This window comes from Hetaerina americana, unplaced genomic scaffold (genome assembly GCF_022747635.1).
Source record: "Hetaerina americana unplaced genomic scaffold, ioHetAmer1.1.p SCAF_12, whole genome shotgun sequence".
NCBI classification, from domain to species: domain Eukaryota; kingdom Metazoa; phylum Arthropoda; class Insecta; order Odonata; family Calopterygidae; genus Hetaerina; species Hetaerina americana.
Genome location: NW_027286292.1, coordinates 37,057,397 through 37,077,796, shown reverse-complemented (window position 1 = coordinate 37,077,796; position 20,400 = coordinate 37,057,397). Strand labels below are relative to the sequence as shown.

Below are 20,400 nucleotides of genomic sequence, written 5' to 3'. Positions count from 1 at the left end.
TTTCACCGAAACAGGCACTTGAATTACATGAATTTAATTCACCTCAATCAATGTTGATCATGTTGGAAGGAGGAGGAGGAGGAGGAAGGCTGAAAGAGTTTGTGAATTAAATATTTGTAATGCCATAGTCTCGTAATTACGTATTTTATGCCTCGTGTATAAATGCAGAAAAATGCTTAATATCACATCAACATTCACATCAGTTAACTACGATGTAATCTTCCTGTTATAACCTAAATTCAAATTTAAACGAAAGTTTCAATACATACGCATAGTAAAAGAGGAAATATGAAGTTGAACAGCGAATATAATTAAATTCATCGGAAATGAATCAAAGGATTTGAGTGTATTTTTAAATGTTTTTCAAATTAAATCGTTCGAATTCTGTTGGATTTTTTTCCCAGCAGAGCATTGAAAATTCTATTTTAGTGCATCAATTCTGAATATGTCCATGTAAAAATTTGCACTTGAACAGAATTATTCGTTAAAATTTTTTCCAAATAAGTCATCTAAATTAAAAAAACACTTGCGGGCAAAATTATCAGGAATTCCATTTTATCTTTGACTAATGTAACAATAATTTATAAGGTAATGTTCCTGTTTAGGTTAACGTTTTTGTAAAAAAAATGAAGGTTCCTCTGGTAGTTTTCTTAGGGGACAGTCATGATACAGGGCAGGGATTTTTTAAACGAAACTATTTTCACACTTCAATTTAAAGATAATTAATTCCAAATTGAGTAGCTTCGGGCGTGATGTGGTGGAAGTCGAACATAATGAATAAATGATCGAAGCACTTTTCCACACAGGAGGGGAGGAGAGGGGGGGAAAGGGGAAGGGGGGAAGACAAGGGAGACATTTACAAGAAATAGCGGAAACAGCGTTTTGACCTAGTTAAAAAACACAGTACATATAGTCTTAGGGTGCTAAGTGGTCCTATTGGGTGGATGGCGGCAGTCTCCAATAAACCAACGCAACGATGGTTTATTGGGGATGGTTTATTACGCTCTCCTCCCCCCTTTTTTTCCTACCACGTCCTCTCCCCCTCTTCCGGAATGTATATAAGCCTGCACACAACTTCAGTTTGTTACCTGATGATGATGTAATACATCGAAAATCGTCGTAAAATAAAAACAATTTTCAACTAGAAAAGTGCTTCGATCAGTTATTCATAATAAATTCCACATTAAAAATATAAAACCAGAAATATCTTAATTAAAAATAACTTCTTAATGCTTCATTGAATTTATTTCCATAATAAAGTATTAACTCCAAAATATTTGCGATTGAACTCAGGAATAACTTGCAGCTGACGGCTTACAAGATACTAGTATGAATAAGCGTGAATCATTGGTGAAAGCTGTCAATTTTTCGGTGAAACGCCAGTGGAGGGAAACTGAGTCTCCAGTCTGGTATGAATATGGAAAGAGGATGTATGGAAAACAAAACGATTATCTTTTAACTTTTCTTTGCCTGAGAAATAAATTGCACGAATATGCGCTGATAATAAGATCGGTTTTGTGGAATGGAGGGGATGTACAATAATAATTAAAAATACTATACTTGCCGTATTAATAGTGTAATAGTTCGTTTCTTAGAAATTATTTTTCAAAGTATTCTCGAATTTGAGAATCCTGTGACCTCGGGTCGAGATGGCGTATAATATATATGACGGATGTGAGCTTTTAATGAGAACTAACGGTGTGGATTTGTTTAGAAAAATGTATGTGCACGCATTAATGTTGGGTGCAAATAAAAAACGGAGTTGATATAGGGAAAGGTAAGAATGAAAATGGAGTTTTATAATGTAAATTTGAAGCATACTTGAAACATTTGATATTTTTATTGTGTACAGTTGAAGAATATATATCCTAATTGTATCTAATAAGGGGGAAGTTTCGTGATTGCTGATTAAGGAATTCTCCTCGTGAGCAAAAAACAGGGTATAGCACGATATAATATTTTTACAGTTGTTGAAAGTAACATATTTTGTCAAAATTGTCAATTTTGAAGTTAAAGTGATTTGAGTGCTCGTGAATTTAACAGTGTTTAAGAGAAACTTCTTTGATGGAGTGTCAAAGGCAGGGCTACGAGAAGGGAAATTGTGGAAAGTGGAATGTATTTCGCGGGAGATGAATAATTGACAGGTACACTTGGTCAACTGCGGAAATACAGATCAGTTGAATTGAAGAATGAGAAAATGTGTTAAGTATAAGACGAGTTGTTTGCTTTGGTAAACAATTAAAAGAGTGGTAGTAAAATGAGGGGTTCGGGTTGAAAATGGTGAGAGGATTTAAATAAATTTGGAATCAATACGAATTATTCCTCTGAAAAGACGTACTGACTTGGGAATTAGCACATAAATAACAGAAAGAAAGTGGGAAACCAAGTTCTAGAATCATCCAGGTGTTTCTGGATTTTAATGACCTTCAATTAACTCTCTCTCTCTCCCGCATATGGTCCAACGAAAGAATGGTTAGTTTTGGTAGGATATCAAGAACGTTATACTTTGAAAATAATATTATAAAGTACCATATTAGCTTCTTACCCATTACTTAACTACTATAATTGGAATTAGTTAAAAATAATTGTATTTGGGCTATAATATTCCGCATAAACCGCTGTAATGCTGCAAAATTCGTTTTGGCAAGCATCCATAGATGCATCCATGTACGAATGTACGAATAGATGTAAAAAATCTATGCAAATGAATGAGTAATTCAATATAACCCACTAAAAAATTATTTATTTTTCTTTCATGAACCTAAATATCGTTATTACACATTTAATAGGACGCCCTAGCTTGAATAATGTTTGGGGTCAAAGTATTTTCGATATCCCTCTGGGATGTAAAATTTAGTCCACAGAACCGTGCGGATCACTGCATTCACATTTGCATAACAAGAAAAACTGATTGTTCAGTTCGAGTACCAATGATAGGTTTTAGAAAAATTACAGATCAACATACCGCTATGAATAACAGATCAAAGCCGCAGATATCTCATTTACATTTCTCTACTAATACACAATAACCCGCAAACATCCGGAATGGCGTGTGGCGTGGGGTGTTAGGTCACCATACATGCATGCACAATCCATATCATGACATCTATAAAAAATATTAGTTTGATCATGCAATTAAACAAAGTTAATCACACGAAATAAGGTATTTACATGCAACGATATTGAATTACAGGTTACGTATTTTAAAATCAAGCAAGAGAACTTTTAAAAAGATGGGTTTAGTGGATAAAAAATAAAGACAAATAATTCTTTCACCGAACCGAATCAACAAAATAAATACATTGCCAATTATAATTATCTCCTACACAATTACTGCCATAGTTTATTTTGATCTTTAATGACACGAGGAAAAAACATTTTAAATTTATCAGTTCTGCTATGCATCTCTCTGATTTTACGTACGTGATCTGACCTAGCATAGTAAGTTGGTGATTGTAGTATGCCTTTAACATCCTCAGATATATGACCGCCTTCAATTCACGCAGTAAATTTAACCTTTATTTCAACCTGCAGACAACTAGTGGCTCCCACCCTAATTCTTGATATAGTGGCGTGACACTGCTACCATTTTCGTAATAACTTTTCTCGAACATAACTGCTCTACGTACTTGATGAAGGGTTTGATGGAAGCTGGGACCTTACGGTTTCAAATTCACCCGAATAAAGACGTTTATCTATCTGTGTACGTTGCACTGGATCTAGTTCCAATATGAAGCCTTCCTTGTGAGAATCCAATACACCCGCAGCATACTCTAGGTGGGGCTAACTAACGTTTCATGATTGAACTTACTGTTCTGTGCTCTAAGATTTTGAATGAAATGGATGTGAGAGAGATGTGTTGGTTATCACTCGGATGTTCTCTGTCGCCTTTTTTAAATATGGCGTGACATTTTGTTCTGTCCAGTTTTTGGGTACTGCGTGATCATTTAGATATTGATTAAATATTATTTCCAAATAAGGAGCTACGTGTATTTCTGAGGCCATCATTTTGTATACGCGAGCAGGGATTTGATAAGGGCCTGACGAATTATTACGATTGGTGTCTTTAAGTTGGCGTTCGATTCCAAGAGATGATATTCCAATTTCTGACACAGGGTCATGGAAGCGGTCGGAGAGTTACTCGCGTTGTTCCTGTGAACGATTATCAAAAACGCTAAGAAAATACAGGTAAAATGTTCTAGATTTTTTCTAAACTGGTGGTTATTCTTTGCCCGCTGCAATTTAGGGATGGCACTGTTGACATGTTTCCCTGAACCATCCGCGCATATGACCAAAATTCTTTTGGGTTATTGTCCAAGTATTCTTTGGTGATTTAATGCTTCACATACTTATACATTGTATCATTTAGGTTCCTCCCTGTCCCTTTCCAATTTACCAGGCATGTATTTTTATACTGCAGCTCGCGTGACCCCGAGAAAAGCAATTCACAAACTCTCACGCACTCTGTTGCTACTGCTTTCGTTAAATGAACCGTATGCCTGCTGCGACTCACGCTATATTGACGGAAATCGTGGAGTAGGTTTAATTATTTCTGCTAAATGATGTGTGAGCGGCAGAAGCGCAACTCGCCATACTGCCCCGACGTGGCCTATTGAGGATGAGGTTCACTAAGGAAGCACGCTACACAATACCTGGGGGTCGAGGGTTTGGGTGAGAGAGGATGAGGGGAGGAGCGTGATGGAAGGGGGACGTCCGGATGGATTTTCGAGGAGAGAGGGAAAGAAGGGTCATCAGCAAGAATGTTTGACAAAGCCGCCGTAGGAGAAATCTCGACCGCTGCCCAGATACTACCATTATAAGTCTCTTACACGAAATGTATCGAGTTTCTATCTCTCTTCAGCTCCCAAGTGCCACCAGAGGTCTTTCCCTCCTTTGCCGTCGTGCCTGGGTCCCGGCCGTGCAGGGTACCTTAAGGGTGGAAAACAGGTCAGAGGAGATGAAAGAGCGAATGGGATGCAATGGGGGCACTGTCCAGTGGAAATAAGAGAGCTGAAGCCATGGGCCATCATCATCACCAACTCGCTGCTCGCGACGCCCTAACTAATCCCGGTGGGACGCCGTTGTGGTTGACATCCCTGCACAACCGCATGCGGCGGACATCCAGTTCTTCTCGCCGTATCGTTTCCAGCGGGCACCACAGAGGCAATAGCGCGTATGCACCACCTTATTGCTGCCGTTAAAGGTCCCCTTTTTGAAATGATCTGCGGTATCTTCCGTGATGCTCACAATATCATAGAAGCTAGTAAAGAATTGGTGGAGAATGATAAAATAATGAGGTCAGCCCTATTTTATAAAGGTTCCATTGATGAACTTTGCCTCACAAATGGTTGGCAGATCTTCTCCGCCTTGTGTGATTAAAACAAGTGGTGTCAATCATGGTTCTTGCTTGGAAAATATGATTTGGTTGAGTTGTAAAGAGACAAAATGCGTTTAAAAAAATTATGTTAAAGTTGCAATGGTGCTGTTTACTTATCAATGAGTTCTGCATAAAAAGAAAATCTCGAAAATAATGGATATTTTTCCTATGAACCAGATTTGGACGTAAATGCTGAACATATTTTATCGAATTTCATAAAAATATTAAGAGTAAAACTTAGGTTAATTTTTTATGAGAAGACCACTAAAATTAAGTTTAAGTTCACTTAGTTTTATGCTAAAAATAATGGGCAATATATATTTAGTCACAGTGTAATTTGGTTGTAAATTATTGAAAAATAATTTGAAAGACCTGTCGGAAAGAGTAAAAAATATAGCGTTTTACTGGAATATCAACCTAGCTTGTTATTTACGGCAGTTAGATACTAATCCACAAGTGTTGCAAAGGTAAAGATATAGAAACTTGCAATTGCCACGAGATTAACCACCTGAAAATAAGTTTTCCCGGAGCTCTAATGGAAAAAGCTTGATTTTATGACCAGTTTCTGAGCCTAAAACATCATAAAGTCTAATGATGAGTTCACAAACAAATATGATTTAGTGAGATGAAGAATTTTAACATGAAATAATGAATCATTCTATGAATTTGTCCAGACAAAATAATGTACAGAGTATAGGTCACACCAGTTAAAATTCTTTTCCAATTGCTTTCAATAAATTATCAATCAAATATTTCAAGAATTTAGAAAAGCATCACTGATATCACACTTTTTTAATAACGAACCCTTAGATCACAAAATATGCAATTAACTTTAGTTATTTCTCTGTTTTATCAATACTTGTGTTCAATATTGAGCTTACTCTGGTAAGAATCAAAGATAACTGCGTGCACTGATGAAAAGACTTACAATTAGTCAATAAAAACTCTACCTCCAACGTTTTTCTCGACTCTTAATTAGTTCGGCGGAATAGTTGTCTAATCCCACGGTGTTATTTGATTTAAATTCCAGTGATCCTGTTTCTCTCTCGCCATCAAGTATGCCTGGACGTAAACAATCCTCACTCACCTCATATTCTCCTTCTATTTCTAAGCTTGCTGTCCTATGATCCTTGTCATGGTCTATTGTAAAGCTTCCACCGAGCCGTGGTAATGTTCTTTCAACACGGATTTGAGATGGGGAATAGGAAGAAGTCTGGTGGGGCATATTCTAAAAAATTGGATCCTCACTCACATGGTCGAGAAGCTATGACCAGATCCTTTACTCATCCCATGCTCATCAGTAACCTCGCGAACACTTAATCCGTGGTACCTGTCCAACGAAGCCTTCACTCTTGCAAGATTTTCGTCACTTTTTGAGGTTGAAGGGCGACCTGAATGTTCGGGGTCTTAAACATCTTCTCTACCCTCCCGATACAACTTGTGCCACTCAAATACACCCTATCTACTCATTGTGTTATCACCATTAGCTGCCTTGAACATTCCATGAGTCTCTTTCCCGGTTTTGACCAGTTTCGTGCCAAATTTGATGGCTTAGCGCTGTTCCAACAACCGGTTCATGACGGAGCGTAAATAGGTCACGTTATAGATATTTCGCAAACGAACGATCCGCACTCCACAAAGGCTGGTAGCCAATTACCATCAGCCTCCAGCCTTTCCTGAGATTCCCCTCCCTCGAAACCAGCCAGAGAAACCGCCACCCGTCCATCCGTCTGTCTTGGAAAAAATAAGTCCTACTACTTTTGGGACTGACTTTGGGCAAATAGAATACATTTTGGCCATTTTTAAAGCTAAAGGTGACTCCAGAATAGATTGATTGGCAATGTGTGGGAAATAAGTTCGTTTGGTATGAATTTTATTTCACAATCTCTAAAATTCCCTCGAAAATCAATGGTTTTTCCCTCCTCTTCAATCAGCCGAAAATGAAACATCTTCTAGGTACCATAGCTACAGATGTTTATTGTGACGCAAACTTCATTGGAGAATTTTTATCAAGAAAAGAGAGCACAGAATTCTTGACTTTTTTCAAAGCTACCATTATTCAGTTTCAACGAAAATGGGAACTCTCCCGGGAAAATGCTACCCACACCATCTCTTCATTGAGGAAGGGGAGTGAGGCGTAACTGATTCGTTCGGAAACCCTCTTGAAGGTGGCAGGCCTTAACGTCCGTTGAGGGGGCGACCAGTGGCATGAACCTGGGATGAAATAATAGAGGAGGAGTAAGCGTGCGGTGCACGAATCGACTCCAGCCCGCGGGTCCAGACCCAAATCCTCTAGTCATGAATGTTTGTCCCCTTCTCACTCAGCTCCGTGGTTGTACACAAATTTCCTAACTTTTCTCCGCCTATACACATGTACCTCTCGGGTCCCCGTCATAAGGCCATCAGGAGGCGTGACGTGCGCTCAGAGCACACCAGCGACCGACCAGGCGCGGGCAGCGAGAACAGAAGCAGCAGTCCATAGGCGTGGTGGACGTTACGCGCGGGCTCCACGTTCTCCAAAGTGGCAACGGTGAGTGAAGTGCATTCATTCGCGGCGGCGAGGCGGTGACGCCCGGTATTTACTGTGGGACGCCGTTTGTTCGCACCAGGGTCGCTCCCGGGTAGAGGATGCACTTCCACAGCGTGTTATTGACCGCCGTGGAAACTTCTTCTTTCATTATTTTCATTTTTCAAGAACTGATTCTTTTTTTATGAGTGGATATTTTATTAATTTCAAACGGATTGAATCACCTTTTGGCTAGAGAATAAAAGTCGCTATGAAATTTATTTCTATATGCTCCATATTATTCGTAGATTTACGAACATTAAATCTCGACACTAGTTCAGCTTCATGATGCTGGATAGCAATCGTCTAGACCGTTCCGCTTGCAGGTAGAGGGTTCCCAAGTTCGCATCCTTGTGATGCCTTCCAATAAAAATAGGTAACGACGATAAACTGCCATTTTTTTAGAAAGCGTGGGAACTGCAGGTGACACGGGGATAGGTGCTGACCTCGCAACTTTGACACTCTGAAGTCAGTACCCTGGAGGGTTTCTTATAGATCGATCTTTCTCTCCTTCACCTGTCAAACTAATTTTCAGGTCTCCCCCTATGGTGTATACGATCGGGAGTTCCTCCAGTGACCAGAACAAAAGGATACAACGGTGATGATCACTAAGGCTCGCGTTCTTTCATTGATGCCCGCGCAATGCAGAGGATGTATGTTTTATTGTAGGCGCAGTTTTCTTGCGAGGAACTTAGGTGGTTTTGAGGTTAGCTAGTCGACCAATGACAAGTTTCGTGTGGCCTGGAATCCCGCGTTAAACGGAAGGGAGTCATGAAACCTCCCTCCCTTGGAAAACGCCGCCGGCGTGTGTTATTTATCTCACCGTTCCTTCAATCGGTGTTTCGAAATTATACGGTTAAGTAAATTTCCATCTGCAAACTTTTCTCTCTTGAAGATTGATCAAATAAGAAGTTCCTGTTTAATTTAAATTCCAAAACATTTCACAAAGTTACGCATCGGATGCAGTCCATTTTCGAAACATGGTTTCATTCTTTTTTCTCCGATTTTTCCCTTTTACGGAATGACCATTGATTAACCCCAATTAAGTCATTATGGCAATTTAATTAGGCCGTTTTCTATTTCTTAACATTTTATACATATTTTCCCACAGCATTTAATACGCTTCATTGTGCGGATTTTTCACACTGCCCTGAATCTAGTCGTTTAAATATTTAGGATATCTTACCTATGATATATATATATATATATATATAGTATATATATATATATATATATATACCAATATACATATATACATATATATACATACATACATATATATATATATATATATATATATATATATACATATATATATACATATATATATACATATATATATATATATATATATATATATACATATATATATACATATATATATATACATATATATATATATATATATATATAAACATATAATATATATATATATATATATTGTAATATCGATCGTCTAAGACTGTATTTAAATAATCACGAAGAGTGTTTATAGCGTAATTTAGACAGTCCTCTCCATGCGCCATCCCCTATGGCCATGCATTATTATTACTCACGCATAAAATACATCGTGACTTTGGACCGTAGAAATTAGACATGAAGAAATTATTCATTTCACGTGCTAAGTTTTTGATCATGTAGCTTTATATATAAACGGTTAAAATATCGAAAATCTATGCTCAATCTAAAACAATTTTCCTGTTTTCGTGAAATCTAGGCTTTGTCGTAGAAACATTCTTTAAGAACAATGATAGTGTGGTGGCGACGCAGTGGGCGCTTTCGTCTAGCAATGAAGCGCATTTTCACCTCTCCGGCTCAGGAAATAAGCACAGTTTTCGTTACTGGGCGATTTACAACCCTCACGAACTTCACCCAAGGCCTTTTAATTGCCCCAAAGTGACAGTTTGGTGCGCTGTCTTTCATAGGTATTATTGGGCCTTACTTATTTGAATATCGAGGTTCAACTGTTGCCTTGAACTCTGTGCGCTATTGTGAGATGCTGGAAAACTTTTTACTCCCTGAAATGGAAGAGCATGGTGAGGAATATGACACAGAAGCCTTTTGGTTTCAACAGGGTTGTGCCATGGCTCATACATCCCGTCGTACACGCCAAATCCTGCAAGAACACTTTCCCGACCACCTGATCTCCGTACGAGGGATCCTCCTCGCTCCCCAGATTTGAGCTCACGTGATTTTTTCTTTGGGGATGTCTCTAAGCTGAGGTTTACAAAGTTCGACTAAGGACCTTGGAAACTCTTAAGTAGGCAATTGCAGATGCCATCGTTGGAATAACGTTAGATATACTGAGAAGAGTTTTCGAAAACTTTTTTGAACGACTCAATATGTGCATCGCTCACCAAGGTATGAAATAATTTTCAAAACCTATTGAAAAAAAGACGTACAAATAGTTTTCAGAAATAAAAACTTTGTTTAATTACCTTGGTTGTGTGTTTATAATTTACCCGTCAAATCAGGGAGTCCATTCTGACTCGCTCTGTATTAAAAATAATTGGACGTAGAAATAAATGTGATAAAGATAAATCTGCATCTACAATGATATAAATTTATCAATAATTTGCAAGTATGATTCAACATAACACCAATTTTCTTCAAATATACCAAATAACATGGCCACGCCGTCGTTAACATGTGTCATTATTCGGCATCTGCCGAATTTCACTGATTTATATGCTTTTCAAACAGGTTTAGTATTTATTGCTTAAAAAATGAAGATGACGAGCTGATTTTTAGTATATTTTTGGAACTGAGAGAAAGTACCATATATATGAAATTTGTAAGACAATCTCGAGTTTATTTCTGAATGCCCCAAGAGTAGACGTTATCATCAACGTTACCTTTGCCCTTATCGTATGTTACACCGACGGTCTCATTGAGTGATTATTATGGTCATTTCTTTATCAAAACTTTGTCTTGGGCAAAAGATAGAGGCTTATAGCCAATTTCGTATTGAATAAACATAGTTAAAGACAAAAGCATCTTAAGGCCCCTTGCTCTGTGGTTCATTGTTAGATGCAAAACAAATTTTACAATTCCTCAATATTGTGTATTTTAATGTTGTTGTCCAAACTGAATGGAAGAGGAATTAATTGATCGGCTGGTGTTTCTTAGACTCTGTTCCCGTTATCCTCTGCCAAATATATTTTCAAGCCATTTACAAACTGTTAATAAATGGTGACGAAGAAGGGGGAAGACTGTATGTTTGGACAAGTACAATGAAATAACCAAAGAGATTAAGGGAAAAACCTGGGATCCGAACAAGCGCCTTCTCTATTTCCAGACGAGTAAATAAATAAGTAGGCTGTTGTATTGCAATCTTATTATTTGTTTACGAGTTTGAATGGAGGGAGTGTCGTATATCATCATATCTTTCTACTTCCCTACTCCGTCTTAAAGGCCTTTCCAGAAAGGGTGGCACATAGAATCGGGAGGAGCTGGGCACAAAATGGGAGAATTGTTATTTCACCCTATTTTTTGCGTATAAAATCACATTTGATGCGCATTCACGTAATGTAGTGAACCTGTGAAATGTAGGCATACGGAATTCGTCACTTGCCACTATTTTACGGATAACAATATTCCGAATAACAGGGCCACTCCTCAGTTAACGCGCAGTATTCATCTGCAACCGGTGAATTTAAAGACGTGTAAAGTCATTAAATATCAAATGCAGGAGAATATAATATTATTTTATGCTATTTTAGCATTTTAGGGACAAAAGGAGTGCAACGGGGATGCATGTAATATTTTTAATGCAATGTCCATTTGTCTGCTTATTTCTGTGAGAGTTAGGATGTTCATAATATATTAATTGATTTTACCTGAAAAAACGACACAAAAGGGCTATCAGCAGCCTGCAGAGAAAAATCATGAGTAAAGAAAGAAATATTGGTGAAATGGAAAAAATGAGAACATAGCAAAAAAGAAATATTGAAAGCTGAGAAAAAATTAAGGAACGGTTAGTTCGGAAAAGAACAATAAAATATCATAAAACCTAAAATAACACAAAACAACAACAAAAGAAAAGAACTAATTTTGGACGAGATGATTAGGATATCATATGTGAGAAGGCAATGGAAGAATCTACAACAGTAAAGGTAGAGAACAAAGAATTGAATGATAAACTTTAGGCGGGAATCAATAACGGCGAAAGATGCATGGCTGAAGACGCAGTGCGAAAATACAAAATTTTTACAGAGATAAAGTGAAATAAATTCGCTGCACACAAAGGTGAAAACACTGTCAGAAAGTAAGAAGGGAAATTCCATGAAATAATCCAAGATAAGCCAGGAAAATTATTGATTGAACCACAGAAGATACAAGAGACATGGAAGGAAATTATAGAAGAACGGTATGGTAAAGATGTGAGGACAGTTTTATACATCAAATGGGAATATAACGTACTTTGGCATAAATTAATCGAAGAAGAATTGGATGTATTTTCAGGACTGTGCTTTCAAATGACACTGCTAGAACAAGCAGATTAGGGATTTGTGGAATAGGGTTTCATAATTTCACAGTATACTTTTTTCAGTCTAGAATTTCTAGCGACAGATTCCTTGGTATTTCGCAAAACCTGTATTTTGTAAGAAATTTAAATTTAGCGTACTCCAGTAGACCTCTTATACAAAATTAGGCCTCCTGTCATCTTTCTTCGTAGTGCTTCGGACCAAATGTATCCCTGGGACATGAGACTATGCTATGATGAGCCAAGAGCGTTATGCAGGGAGTCGATTGCGGTTTAGGGAATGCCAAAGGGAAGCGGCATAAGTTTGGTCTGGGAATAGGCATTCGAGTAATGGTGTCTATGAGCTGATGGAAGGTAGAGGTGAACTACTCAGCAATGTGTGCTATTGCAATGGGACTCTACGCATTGATAGAAAAAATATTTCACGAAAGGTGATCTGGAAAACATTGGAAACGAGGTGAGTCGATGTGTATGCATACAAGTCAGTGTGCATAAATGCCAGTGTGTGGAGTGAAAAACTTGTATATCCTACTCAACAGCGCTGAATTCGGCAACCGAATGGTTGATGACACCACGAATTAGGAAAGCCTGTCAATCAGGGGGCCACCATTCGTTCCTGACCGTATTAGAAAAACAATATGGCAGGAATGGGATAAAAAACGATGAAAACCAAACGAAAGTAACGAGATTTTCGGGAAAGAGCAAGGCTAACTTAAACATAATAATAGTAGGGCAAACATTAGAGTAGGTGGAAGAGTTTACCTATCTTGGAAGTGTATTGGGACAATATGGTCAAAGGAGCGTTTATTGTTTCAAATTTAAAAATTATTGTACAATAAATAATGAAGCGTCTTTATTGGAGCGAGATTGAGACTAGTTAGTCCATTCTTCCAACCAACCTTTTAACTTTGCATTGAAGTAGGGATAGCAGAAGAATAATGCGTTAGGCAAAGAGATTTTCGATAGGAGGAAGGCGTTGATGACAGGGACGTCAAGTGCGGCTGTTAAGAAAAGATTAGTGAAAACCCATGGCATAGAGAGCAGTATGGTATAATAAAACTTACTAAATTGATTGTGTTTTTGTAAGGGGCTGAAACATGATGTTTAGAGCAAGATGATAGGTCTAAACAGGAAGCTGTCGACAATTGGGTTTGGAGAATGGGAAAGGTAAAATGAACCGAAACGAAAACGGGTGAATAAGAACTAGGCTTGTAGAGGTGTAGAGAAGGATGTTTGGGGACTGGGTGAAAGACCAAAGGTGGAAAAAATGATAGAAATTGTGAACAAATTAAGAGGAGATAGAAGGTATTCGGGATCGAAGGAGAGTTTTTAGAGTACATTGTGTCAGGTTTTGTCCTTTTGGGCAGAGTTGGAATTTATTAGGATGATCAGTCCTGGCTCAACCAAAACCACCACTCATAAACGGTAGAACAAAAAAAACAACCAATTTTTTCCTAGGTTTATGCACACGCTCAAAAATTATGGATGATATTCAAATGAAAGACGATTATAGTGATATTTATATAAAAACGGTCTTGACTCTTATAGTCAAAGTTTTCCAGAACTACCTCAACAAATGCTTTATTTTGTACACAACTTATGCTTATAATCTTGATTCTGCATGGTATTATCACTATACCGCCGGTTTAAATTTTGCTGCGATGCTAAAAAATACCGAAATGAAGGCATATACAATAAATGGAAACAATATGCTATTCATTTAACAATACTGATGCACAGTAAAGCAACCACTAAACACATGTGGTAGTGTAATTCAGAATTCGGTACACAAATTATGACATGTTTCGATGAAATATCGATTTGCCCCTAACCTTTTGGTTTGGTTAAATTTGGTAGTTAACTGTCATGGAAATTCTGAATGAAAATAGATAAGACTATCTTTTATAAATTGAACTTAAGTGTCTGGTGACGCTCCACGACGTATATTCCGACTTTTTGAAATATCCCGGGTACAAGATCCCACAGAATGGAGATCATAAAAACCTGTAAAAAAATCTAAAAACATATGTTTTGCAATACGTCAGCCTAAAAGATTTCCCTATTTTTGTTAAATAAAAGTACATAGAGCGCTCGAGTCCCATCATTCGCCATGTTTATCATACCTGACCTAAAAGTGGATCAAAGAAAATTAGCCGGTCATGATGTCAAAATTAGCATACAAATTTAATCAACTTCTTCGATCTTCGGCACTTCTGTAGAGAATGGTACGCAAAATTGAATTGGAAGCTTTTTGCGATAAAGAGGTGCATTTTTAAGGTTTTGACTAAATATGCAACGAAAATTTAGTCACCACTCGTTTTAGAAAACCAAATATTTCGATGAGCAAGATAATTAAAATGGATTGCGGGTTCTGGACCCGAGTAAAGCCGAAATGTACGGTTTTCAGTACCAAACGTTTCTAACGAAAAATATACTTCCTTTGGCGTATAACGATGCCTATAGTGTGATCTGTGAAACTGAAAGGATATTTACAAACATTGTCTCGATGTACTGAACGAATTTAACAAGTCAAACAATCTCGAAAACCACATCTGATTATGTGAGTGGAACATAAAAATAAAAGGTAAATTTAAAGATGAGTGCGACGGAGAAATAATAAATATTTTGCTCCCCTTAGACCCTTTCGTCCAATCATACAAACTTATTCAGAGAAAAATCTTACATCTCAACATTCGAGGGGAGCATTGCAACCTGTACAAATTCTCCATATCTATAGCAAATATCCTGCACATTTTACTTACGAATTTCCACAAATCCAAAACTAATCTGAATGAACATCGGGCCCTGCGGATATTTCACCTACCCAGCAAGACGCCGAGGAGAAGGGAAAGGTGACATCTTCAGGTTCAAAGATGCTGCTCTAGAGTAATAAAGCGCATGCGGGAGCAATCATTTAAGAAGAGGATTCAGTGAAAGCAAATCGTGGCAGACGTAAGCTTTTCCAAGAACGAGTTTCCGCGGACACGGAGAACTTGGAAAGAAGCAACGCCTCAAAAACTCACTACACTGAGATCTACGTGAAATCACGGTTTCATTGTGCTCCTTCATTCATTGTCTGCTCTGAAAGCCACGACCGAGCTGACCACCACCTTTTGTCTACAACCCTCATCAAGGAGGTTTGTAAATTCCTCTCTGACCGCACTCTTTTCATACATTACAGCACCGGTGTCCTTAGAAACGCTAAGGGACTTGCCCATTCACTCCTGTACAATCATCTCAAAGTTGAGGTTGATCGGTATCCTTCAAAGATATAAATTTGCATCAACTATATGTGTGCAACATATCCCTCCTCCACTTCTACCACCACCATCCCCTACGATGAGAAACGATGCCATTGAGCATCAGTCATCATGCTGCCATTGGAGGAGGTGCTACCACACCCTGCCAAGTGCAAGACATCTGACTCCCACTCCTCCCTCCTGCTCCCCATGGATACGGGAGAACCTTCTGTTACAGTGTCAATCACTTGAATGTCGTAATATCAAAAAGTGCATTCATTGGGCAAGATTCAAGAAGATGCTTTAAAGTAGTCATACAGCTAAAGCTTTTAAATGGAAAGTGTTATTATTTCACAAATCGATTGATCTCGTATAAAAAATCTAGAAACTTTGGCTAATCACTCATGTTCCACTGGTGTGACAAGCTAATTTCTTATACATATATTTTCATTTGCTAATTATTTTTATTGTAAACATTTAGCAGTCAAAAACAATCTGGATGGGTCACTTCACTTGAATGCTGATGCGTGGGACTGTCTCATTAGGTATTCTTCATATATGAACTTTTTGCACACTGATACTTTGCATTGATTGCATCAATGGACATATTAAATTAAATCCATGATCCAATTTGACCAATGGTGGGAATTTCAATGCAACAATTTCAGACTGTAAAATCCATTCACCTTGACTGGGATCCCAGTCAAGGCAAATGATTTTTACTCACTGAAATTGTTGCATTAAAACGCATATTAACTAATTACTCCATTAAAAGTTACTGCTGCGGCATCTCCTACAATTTCTTGGAATGCTAGGAATGTTTAATTAGAGATTGTTAAAACATATGGCGTCATACCTAACCAAATCATCATGTAGGAAAGAATTAATGGGGGAAGTGTTGATGTGATGCAGTAAAGCTACATTTAAATTTCTATTTTACCTAAGAAAAATATAAATATAATTTTAGGGTAAGAGGGAGAGGAAAAACTCAATTATTTTGTAAACAGTCGTATAATAATTTATTAATGAATAAAGGGTCATTCAATATCATCTATTAGTTGATGCGAAGCGTGTCGTTTTATGAAGACTTTTATGTCTTTGTTGTTTCCTTCCACAAATTAAATATTTTTTGATGCAGGGAACAAAATATTTATTATATCACTTTGTTTCATATACACAAATGATGCTTCTCAATCTGTCATCAAATGTCAAAACTTAACTTCATCAATGAAATAATATAACAGCGGGCTTGAAACAAACGTTTGATGGTTTGCATAATTAAATCTAAATAAGCACAATGTCAAGCATATGCATAGCAAACAATGCACAAATTTACATCCACCATAGATTAGATAGATTAGGAAAGTCCGTAAGACATTGTGTACACTGTTGTAAATTACATGATTATCTATTGTGACACAGAAGGAAAAGATTCACACCATTTATGAGCCACAGGTATTAAAACATTCATGAGTGAAGACATCTCAAAGGAAGATTAACGTGGGATCACAGATTTTAAAGAGATATCCTACTAGCAAAACATAGAGATATTTGAAAAGGTAGAACGTGCTATTTAAATGAACTAAACACCAAAATTATTATCATTATTGAGTTAAATTTTCTGGATAAATATGTTAATCCATCAAACAGTTGACTAATTTTCAGCCAAGATTCATGTCATCCCTATTATGCAGTACTTATGCTCATGTCATGGAATTCCTCAGAAATAATTCACTCTTGGATGAGGTACATTAAAAATATATGATTAAGTAACCCAAAATGGATCATTTGGGTTTTAGATATATGTATACATCCCAATGAAAGCAGTTCTCTTCATAATATATGTATTTCTCCATATATGCAGTGAAAGTCGGCATGCATAGCACATTAGGCATAATTTTAATAAAGTCACAACATCGAATTTCATTGTCTCATGCAAAATATTTTTTAGAATTGGATGTCACGTCCAGTTCTTTTTCCTTCAAACATGTATGACATTGAAACAGATGCACATTTAGAATAAAGGGAATAAATAGTTTTCAATTTGTCAATTTTCCAATAATCATTGACTTCAAACTGCAATGGTGAAGTCACGAGGGCGGCGATCCCGCATCATGGGTCGGTGAGGAACAATCATAGATGGCCCAGGACCTCTGAAATGACGTGACTCGGGGTCACAATCTGCTTCGCTCAGCTCAATTGCATCAGAGAATCCTCTTGGGGGGTCCAGTTTTGGTGGGTAGATGAAGGCAGAGTTCCGAGAGGAGGAGCGAGGAGCCTCGAAGGTATAACGCACCAACTGTAGTTTCCTGAAATATGATTTCACCTTTCATGTATTAGGGCAAAATTATTTTTCTACCATTCACATCCCTTATAAAAATCTGGGACATTATGATACATTAAAGAATTGAGATATTAAAATTAAACCATGTTTAAATTATGTGACTTGTTTTATCTCATGGTGAAATATATAATTTTGGAAAGGTATATGACTTTTCCTCCTATACCAAACTCCGGTTACCACAAGTAAGACAGGCATCACAAACTCAGGAAAACTAAGGAAATTTAAAGAACAAGGAATACAGTTAAAGTTCACAAAAATTAAGAGCCATTGAAAAATGTTAACTGATTTCATCACAGAATCAAATGCATAATCTGCATATGACTAATTTAAATAAAATTCATCCCCTTGCTAAATAATTTTGAAGGATGAAAGAAAATGTAAAAAATTACAACAATATAATTACACTTAATTTTAGAGATGACTTTAAAGTGTCACTTTAAAGTGTCTCCGCTACTTTGGAACCAAACAAATTAGAGAAAAGTATATTATGAAAAACAATGGATAAAGCATTACTACAATTGGTTATACTAGTTTTGATGATCAATATATCGAATGATTTCTTTTCGAATTGTTAGAAAAATAAGTTTCCAGGTTACCTGATAGACTGCCATTCAGCATCAAATAAATTACATGTCAGTGAAAATGCTTAAATGAAAAATTATGGCGCACATGCTGAAATAATTATGTATTAGTATAAGGCATCATGTGATTTTTTTTAAAGAATAGAAATTTTAAATAAAATTCCTTATGAAAATCATTGAATTTTTTTATCCAAAATTCATTATCTTTCTCTATTCTCTTCATATATCTCATCAGTGAGATATCTACAGAATAATTTCACAGTTTTTACATTTTCTATTTTCCTAATAACTCAAAGTAATATTGGGTTTTCCTTTGCAACCACCCCATCCTTTTCCGCATGAAAAGGTTTATATTAGTATTCCATTCCGTAGAGGTAAGATATGCTGCTCGATGATGATTTTCAATAAAAAATTTCATATAGGATGTTGCCTCTCATCTTCCTTTGATCATTGTCTGCTGAATATGATAGCTCCCCACTAGACCTCAGTGCTCACTAATTGAAAGGAATGTAAAAGTCAAATTCTATGTCTAGTATAAATATATATATATATATATATATATATATATATATATATATATATATATATATATATATATATATATATATATATATATATATATATATATATATATATATATATATATATATATATATATATATATATACATATATATACATATATATGTGTGTGTGTGTGGGTCGCTGTAGTCCAGGGTGTAGAGCATTGGACTGATGACTGGAGGGACCTGGGTTCAATTCCTGGGCAAGGCACTCTGGGCACCTGCAGCCAAGCTATGGGATTTTTTGGGTACCAGATTTTTCTATATATATATATATATAATTATATATATAACCATAAACACAGTAATCAACCCGAAGGTCGGTTTGGTAGGAGATGGTAGAGTTCAACCAGTACTAAGCCCGACGGCGTGTGAAATTCACACATCAGGGTAGGGGGGCCAGTTCCTTTCCCTGTGCCGGTCATGGTTTCCCAGGAAGATCTGGTACCCAAAAAATCACAAAGCTTGGGTGGAGCTAGAGGTGCCCAGAGTTCCTTGCCCGGGACTCGAACCCGGGACCCTCTGGTCAGTAGTCCAACGCTCTACCCCCTGGACTACCGCAACCCACATATATATATATATATATATATATATATATATATATATATATATATATATATATATATATATATATATATTGTACACACACCCACACAACAGAGATTGATGGGCGATCTAAGGTGAGGTGGGTTGGAATGAGGTAGTTTGGCAGTAGTGTAGGGAGTTGGAATGAGAAAGGCACTGTTGAAAATACTGCGCTCGGAAAAAAATGTATGTAATGTATTAAATTACTCATAATTCAGCAATTTGGCCTACTCAATGAAAGTTTATTTTCATTAATACTAAATGAAAAAAGGATTCTTTGTTTGTCAACAACTCACCTTCATCATCAAGTCATCTCCATCTTTCATATTGTTCAACTGAAGAGTGGTGAAGATAGATTATAAATGCATGACAGAAAACAACTTTAGCTAGGAAAGTGGCCACGGTCTGAATTAATGCTTTTCAACTGAGGTATCCAGTGACTTGAATCTTATGTTATGAAGCCCATATTTAATGGATAATTTTATTATTCTAAGAGCGACCTAAAATACTCCCAGGTTCATATCAACATTCGAACACTGTAGCTCAGAGAGGACGATTTAGGCCATTGGTTTCCAATTAGAATGATTCGCTATGGGATTACTAAGAACATGGTGGAGGAGAGGCACTTAGTATTGAATGAAATGGATCACTTCCTGAAAT

General features: G+C 37.0%; 1 protein-coding gene across 1 annotated transcript in view; it reads right to left on the bottom strand.

The window, feature by feature from the left end:
- Positions 1-16,862: 16,862 nt before the first annotated feature.
- LOC139685913 (cell adhesion molecule Dscam2-like) overlaps positions 16,863-20,400 on the bottom strand; it is a 680,584-nt gene continuing 677,046 nt past the window's right edge. Inside the window, exon 33 of the mRNA XM_071583048.1 lies at positions 16,863-17,977. Coding sequence (XP_071439149.1) covers positions 17,740-17,977 — 238 coding nt within the window. The 3' untranslated portion in view covers positions 16,863-17,739. The remainder of the gene's footprint in view (positions 17,978-20,400) is intronic.